Source organism: Marmota marmota, unplaced genomic scaffold, assembly GCF_001458135.2.
Source record: "Marmota marmota marmota unplaced genomic scaffold, marMar, whole genome shotgun sequence".
NCBI classification, from domain to species: domain Eukaryota; kingdom Metazoa; phylum Chordata; class Mammalia; order Rodentia; family Sciuridae; genus Marmota; species Marmota marmota.
This window is the reverse complement of record NW_025999869.1, coordinates 22,298,708-22,306,511: the sequence shown is the minus strand read 5'-3', so window position 1 is coordinate 22,306,511 and position 7,804 is coordinate 22,298,708. Positions and strand designations below refer to the sequence as shown.

At 34.7% G+C, this 7,804-nt stretch overlaps 1 protein-coding gene across 4 annotated transcripts in view; it reads right to left on the bottom strand.

The window, feature by feature from the left end:
* Lyrm7 (LYR motif containing 7) overlaps positions 1 to 7,804 on the bottom strand; it is a 31,261-nt gene that overhangs the window by 16,956 nt on the left and 6,501 nt on the right. For 2 of the 4 annotated variants that reach the window (XM_015492721.2, XM_048783146.1), the window contains exons 2-3: positions 6,137 to 6,209; positions 3,261 to 3,331 (exon numbers count right to left, since the gene is read on the bottom strand). In XM_015492721.2, the coding sequence (XP_015348207.1) occupies positions 3,261 to 3,331; positions 6,137 to 6,209 (144 nt within the window). The remainder of the gene's footprint in view (positions 1 to 3,260; positions 3,332 to 6,136; positions 6,210 to 7,804) is intronic. The other 2 variants (XM_048783135.1, XM_048783156.1) reach the window with 1 other exon arrangement.

Below are 7,804 nucleotides of genomic sequence, written 5' to 3'. Positions count from 1 at the left end.
TTTTGTATTTGCTAAGACTTACATTATGACCTAGAATATATTCTATTTTGGAAAAGTTTCCATGAACTGCTGAGAAGAAGGTAAATCAGTTGTTTGGGGGTAAAATATTCTGTAGATGTCTATAAGGTCCATTTTATTTATAGTATTATTTAGGTTGAATACATCTTTATTGATTTTCTGCTCTGATCACCTGTCTAGTAGTAATAAGGGTGTGTTGAAGTCACCCAGTATTGTTATATTGGGATCTATCTGGGATTTAAGGAATATTTTCTTAATTAGGTACCTTGACATTTTATATATAAATGTGTGTGTGTATGTATGTATCTTCTTGTTGGGACTGTTTCCTCTGCCAGTATATAAGGGCCTACTTTGTCTCTTTTGATTAATTTTTGCTTGAAATCAACTTTGTCAGATATGAGAATAGCTACTGCAGATTGTTTACAAACTCCATTTGAGTGGAAATTTTTTAACTTTTTACCTTCAGTCTGTGTCTTTGCCTATGAGTCTCTAGCACAGAGGATATAGTTGGATCTTATTTTTTGATTCATTCCACTAATCTATGTCTTTTAATTGGGGAGTTGAGATTAAGTGTATTCAATATTATTATGGATGTGTTTGTGGTTTACAGTCATTTTGATTTTTGTTTAGGTTTAATTGTCTTCATTCTCATTTAGATGATTAGTTTTCTGATATTTATCTACTTGGGAGTTTTGGGATTTGTTTTTGGGTTCCTCTGTATACAGTTTGAGTATTCTTTGTAGTGTTGGCTTATTTGTCATTTAAGGGTCCTCAATTTTTAAGAGGGTAAAGGCATGCTGAGACTACCAAGTTAGAGAACTGCTAGTCTAGAAGATGCCTAGGATTCCTTTTGACACCAAGATTTCAAGAACCCTGTAATCTATGAGAATTTAATTATCAATAACTACTAAATAATATTTACATAGTTACTGAAAGTATAAAATATGTATTTACATAAAACAAACATCCAATATCTATATTGGTTAATGTTAGATTAATGTCCCATGTGTAAAATAAATTTGGGAGACAGGATTGTTCATGTTCCCAATTTAGTTGACAGAAAAAGCCTTCAATTAAAAATCTTTTTTATTGAAACAGAGTCTCCCTTTGTTGCCCAGGCTAGTCTTAAACTCCTGGCCTCAAGCAATCCTGCCACTTAGCCTCTCAAGTGGCTGGGACTTGAGGCATGTGACATTAAAACATCCTTAATAATAATTTCAAAATTTAAAAATAATTACCATATTGTTGTTAATCCACCTATTGAATGGTCAATAGTACAAACTTCCTCATATACTCTTATTTTAAAAAAATATTTTCAGTTATAGATGGACATGAATCCTTTATTTTATTTATTTTTATGTGGTGCTGAGGATTAAACCCATTGCCTCACACGTGCCAGGCAAGTGCTCACCATTGAGCTTCAACACCAGACCCCTTCATATACTCTTTTTTCGGGGGGAAGGTACCAAGGATTAAACTCAGGGGCACCTGACTACTGAACCACATCCCCAGCCCTATTTTGTATTTTATTTAGAGACAGGGTCTCACTCAGTTGCTGAGGCTGGCTTTGAACTCACGATCTTCCTGTCTCAGCCTTCCGAGCTGCTGGGATTACAGGTGTATGCCACCATGCCTGGCTCCCTTCATATACTCTTGCTTTTTTTTTTTTTTTTTGCTCTTTTTGTTACCAGGAATTAAACCCAAGGACACTTAACCACTGAGCCGCATCCCCAGACCTTTTTGATTTTGAAACAGAGTCTTCACTAAGTTGCTTGGGGCCTCACTAAGTTGCTGAGGCTAGCCTCGAATTTGTAATCTTCTTGTCTCAGCCTCCCATGACACTGGGATTACAGACGTGTGCCACAGTCTTCTTCCTAGCTATGATTTGATTACTGATTACATGTCATCTTAACTTCTACCATAAATAAAAATTACATATTTCCTGTTTGTACTATCATATGCTTAAGTGAAATCTTCCCTTTTTTTTTTTTTAATATTATACAGATGGAAATACTTAGGCTATGTCATTCTGTTTTATTAGCTCAACTATAACAGGTATTTTACTATTTAAAAATAGTATATTTTTTTGCCAGGTACCATTGTACACACCTGTAATCCCAGCAACTCAGGAGGTGTAAGCAGGAGAACTGCAAGTTCAAAGCCAGCCTCAGCAAGACAGCAAGACCCTAAGCAACTTAGCAAGATCCTGTCTCAAAATAAAAAATAAAAAGAGCTAGAGATGTGGCTCAGTGGTTGAGCACCCCTGGGTTCAATTCTTGGTACCAAATAAAAGAAAATAAAATACTATTTTTCCTACTTAATATAAATGCATTTTATCATATTTCTTTAAAACTCATAAAAATTCTATTAAAAATGGAAGACTCTAATTTGTATCTTCCCTTTTACCAAATCAATTCTTTGAATCCTAACTAACCCTTGCAAAAATTCTCTATTTTTTGTTTGCTTCATAAGGACCATTTCCCTACCTTTATACAAAGATAGACACAGAAGCTCAGGATAGAGACATTGTATGTATATACATTATACAGGAAAAGAATCACCTGTGCATCTTTTCTATGAGCATGTATTAAGAGTTCCATGGAGCTCACAGACTAATATCAGTAGAGTGTCTTCAAACTATAGCAAGTGACCAAAAAGCAAATATGGAAGGCTAAGTAGAATAGTTCATAAACTGAGGCTGTTTATGCTATTAGATGATAGAAATTAAAAAAAAAAAAAAAAAAAAAGGTGGGCGGGTTGACCTGACTAGTTGAGCAGAAGTTCCCTCTGGAGTTCCAAGTTATTACAACACTCTCCATAGTTTCAGTCACTTGCCTTAGGTGAAGACAGAATTTTATGGGTTTCTCTGTTGGTTCAGCTGCTCTTGGTTTGACCATGGCTACTTCCATGTTCTTTTCACAGGGCAACTTGGTGTCATTTGGGTGTAGGCAGATGATCTTGAGAAGGTGAGCCACACCAAACAAATGAAGATTATCTATATTTGTGATGGTTTTATTTATCAAGTAATGGGTTTGACTTCATATATCCTCTCTATTTTCATCATTTCCTCTTTGCCAACAAAATTTTATAAGAGCTTTATTATATATTGGTCAAATTATATTGTGATAGTGTGTACTGTATATAAATGTAATAACAAATCCCATCATTATGTTCAATACAACTAAAATACACCAATAAATAAAAAGAGCATTGTTATAATTTGAAAAACTCCATTACTGTACCTCTTCTATTTTCTTAGGAGAAGTTTCACTTTTATTACTTTTGAATTCTTCATTTATCTTTATTCTGGCTGCTAGAGAGAAAAAAATATATTCAGTTATTTGCTTTAGAATTTAGAATTCCTGCCTTAAAAATTTACATGTCATTCATTATATTATTCATTTCTCTTTCTATAGTGTAAAAAAAGAGTTTGCTCCCATGTAAAACAAAGCACGAGAAATATATTAAATAAATCTCTTGGAGAGGTTTTGACAGGCTGGTAAATTTGTTAATAAATAAATAAATAGGGGCTGTGGGTATAGCTGTGGGTAGAGCGCTTGCCTCTAATGCACAAGGCCCTGGATTCAATCCCCAGCACCACAAAAAATAAATAAATAAACAAATAAATAAACTTTTGGCACTCTAATACTTTCCCTACTTTTTACTCTATAGTTACTGGATTCTAAGAAATCCAAATGAATGCTGGTTTGTGTTTTTCTGTTTTGTTTTGGTACTTGGGATTGAATCCAGGGTGTTCTACCATTTAGTTATATGCCCAGCCTTTTTATTTTTTATTTTGATATTTTGAGACATAGTCTCCCAAAGTTACTGGGTCTAGCCTTGAATTTATAATTCTCTTGCCTCAACTTTTAAGTAGCTGGGATTATGGGTGTGCCCCATGATGCCTAGCCCAGCTTCATGCTTTTTTTCTATAAACCTAAGGACTTTGATTAAAAGTCTTTTGTTTTTCCAAGAAAGCAAAAGTCAATACATACAAGTGTGTTAAACTATATATGTACATACACTGACAATTAAATTGCTGAGGCTGTCCTCAAACTTGCAATTCTCTTGCCTTAGGCTCCAGGGTTGCTAAGATTATCACTTAAAAACTTTTAAAGCAGCTGGGCGCAGTGGCTCATGCCATCATCCCAACAACTTGGGAATTTGAGGCAGGAATACAACTTCGAGGCCAGTCTCAGCATCTTAGCAAAACCTCTGACAACATAAAAAGGCTCTGTCTCAAAATTTAAAATAAAAAGGATTGATGATGCAGCTCAGTGGTAAAGCACCCAAGTTCAAGCTCTAGTATCCTCCAACACCAAAATTAAAGCAATAAAAATATACCATGTTAACAGGGACTAGCCATAAAACCTTCCTTTTGTGCTTGATACATCTTAATATGTAAGGTGGTTAAGAGTCTGGGCTATGGAGTCAAGATTACTTACGCTATATTCCAGTTCTACCTCTTATCATGTATAATGTGGGGTAAATCTTTTCACATTTTGTTAGTTTTTGCCTCTGCAAAAGTAGGAGTTACAATAGTTACTACCCTATAGAGCTGATATGAGAATTAAATTAGGAATTTGTTTAAAGTACAGATGAAGCTGGGTACTGTGGCCTTGTCTATAATCCCAGCAGCTCAGGAGGCAAGAGGATCTTGAGTTCAAAGCCAGACTCAGCAACTTATTGAGGCCCTAAGTAATTCAGTGAGACCCTGTCTGTAAGGAAATATAAAAAGGGGCTAGGGATATGGCTCAGTGGTTAAGTGTCCCTGGGTTCAATTCCCAGTACCAAGTAATAATAATAAAGTACATATGACATATATAACTTAATGTTTAAAAAATTATTTCTGGTGAATTAGAAAATTTTTAACTCCTAGGGAAGTTGGGAGTGAAGTTGACTTTGACTATTACTGAACTTAAAGCTTATAGCTATAACTTCCAGATAAGATAGAAACTGCTTAAAACAGGGAGATGCTGAATTTGGAATCATCTGAGTTGGTTTTCTTTCTCAACTACTATGACTTCTTGACTAAAACTCGTATTTACAATATGATGGTACCTGGTCCTAAAACGTGAAAATATGATGAGAGAGAAACAGGTTTAATGATCTGAAAATAAGGTAAGTTATGGAGAACACTGAAATTCTGACCTACCATTATTGAAAACCTGATTTAATTTTTTTTCTTTAAGTAGATATTCCTCAAAGAAATGTGACAGAAGCAGGACATGGTGCCATATGCCTATAATCTCAGTGACTCAGGAGGCTGAGAGAGGGGGATCACAAGTTCAAAGCTAGCCTCAGCAACTTAGCAAGGCTTTAAGCAACTTAGTGAGACCCAGTCTCAAAATAAAAAATAAGCTAGGCGCGATGGCGCATGTCTGTGATCCCAGTGGCTTGGGAGGCTGAGACAGGAGTATTGCAAGTTCAAAACCAGCCTCAGCAAAAAGCGAGGCACTAGCAATTCAGTAAGACCCTGTCTCTAAATAAAATACAAAATAAGGCTGGGGATGTGGCCCAGTGGTCGAGTGTCCCTGAGTTCAAACCCTGGTACTAAAATAAATAAATAAAATAAAAAATAAAAAGGGTTGGGGATGTGGCTCAATAGTTAAATGCCCCTGGATTCGATCCTTAGTATCAAAAAAAAGTAATGTAAATAAATCTTTATAAACTATATATGTGTAAAATCAAAAGATTTGGTTAAGGACCGGGGTTGTGGCTCAATAGTAGAGCGCTTACCTAGCATGCATGAGGCACCAGGTTTGATCCCTGGCACCACATCAAAAAATAAATAAATAAAATAAAGGTATTATGTTCATCTACAGCTAAAAAAAAAATTAAAAAAAGAAAGAAAGAAAAACTGCTCAGAATGTAGAATAAAAATCCAGAGAGAAATTAAGAGGAAAAAATTTAAGAGAGTAATCCAGAAGAGTTGTATTAACAAGAACACCAACAAGAGAGAAAAAGAAGTAAAAAATCAAAAGGGAAATAATCTCAGAGGAGCGATAGTAAAGGTCATTCCGTAGATAGGTCTTAACCAAACAGGCAGGATTTCCAGAACAGAATAACAGCTATCTAAATAATGAACTTGCTCCAGAGGGATAAAAAATATATTTACCTTCTAATGCTCTGGGGTCATTTTTAAAAACTTGTTGTCTTGTTCTGTGCAATGTTTTAAAGAGCTGTAAAACCTGTTAAGAAAATAAGAATTCAGATCTCAAAAGAAAAACTTTCAATTTTCCATAATTGTATTACAAGAATTAACAGTCTTCCTTTTCTATTTGTTTCTTAAACTATTTTTCAGAATAACTGGTGAAAAATCATGGTTTGCCATAATAACATTCCCTATGTATTCAGATATATAGAAAGATATACAGATTGGAGATACACTTTAGTGGTAGAGTGTATTCTTAGCATGCATAGGCCCTAAGCTCAATCCTTAGTACCAAAAGTTTTAGCTTTATTTACAAAAAAGTTTTAACTTTATTTACCAAGAGAAAGTTCTCTGAATCAAAGAAAGAAAGAATGGTTAAAAAGATAATAATCCTGTCAAAAATCAGCCTGCTTGCTGATCCATATTTGGGGGGAGGAGGTAATGGGGAAAATGAAGGAACTGATTGGGCAAAGGGGAGGGAGGAAAGGTGTGAAGGCAGGGTGGGGGTAGGGTGGTGGAATGAGATGGTTATCATTACCCTAGATACATGTATGACTGCACATATGGTGGGACACTACAGTAAGAAATGAAAAGTTGTGCTGCAATTGTGTACACTGAATCAAAATGCATTCTGCTGTCATACATACCTAATTAGAATAAATAAATTAATTAATTTAAATTTTTAAAAAATCAGTCTGCTAACCAACTTTATCAGTTTAGTATGTACTTGTTCACCTCTTTCTTAACATATTGAAGCTTTCATCTACTCTTAAAATCATACACACACATACACAAAATCATGAACTTATTATATCTGAAAAGAGCCAGAAAAAAAATGTTTCAGATAATTTAAGCAAGTTTAACTGCAGTTTCTCAAAGGCAGAGTGAAATGCTGAGACTTATGAATATTCAGAATTTGTGTAAAAAAAAGAAAGAAAAGAACCTGACATTTTTGTTAAAGATTATCAAGATTTTTTTTATTTTTTAAATTGTAGATGGACATAATAGCTTTATTTTATTTATTTATTTATTTTTATGTGGTGCTGAGGATCGAACCTAGTGCCTCACACATGCTAAGCAAGCACTCTACACTGAGCTACAACCCCAGCCCTATTAAGCTGTTTTTTTGATAAGCTGAGGTCACCTCTCATTTCTCAAGTCCAAAATGGTACTCAATATTGCACTCCTTCCCTGTCCTCTCAATTTTGTTTTTATTATTTATTTATTTATTTTTGTGGTGCTGAGGAGCAAACTCAGAGCCTCACCATTGAGCTATATCCCCAGCCCATGATCTCAATTTTAGTTTTTGAGACCACTGAGCTTCAAGCCAAAAATGTTAAGGTCATCCTTTAAATCTACTCTACTCTTCATGTAGAACTTTAGGAATACCTTCCTAAACATTTTTATATCCTCCATCCCCAAAACTAGTTCAGACCTTCCTATCTCTTTCTTAGATGACTTACAAAGGTATATCACTCTACCATCATTGCCTCCTTTCCTCCAATCTGTTCTCCAGATAATCTAACACTGAACATACTGCATGCCTGACACCATATTAAGGGTTTTACATGCATTAGAAAACTGGTAATATCAAAGACAGATAACAATAAGAACAACAAAAAAAAAAAAAAA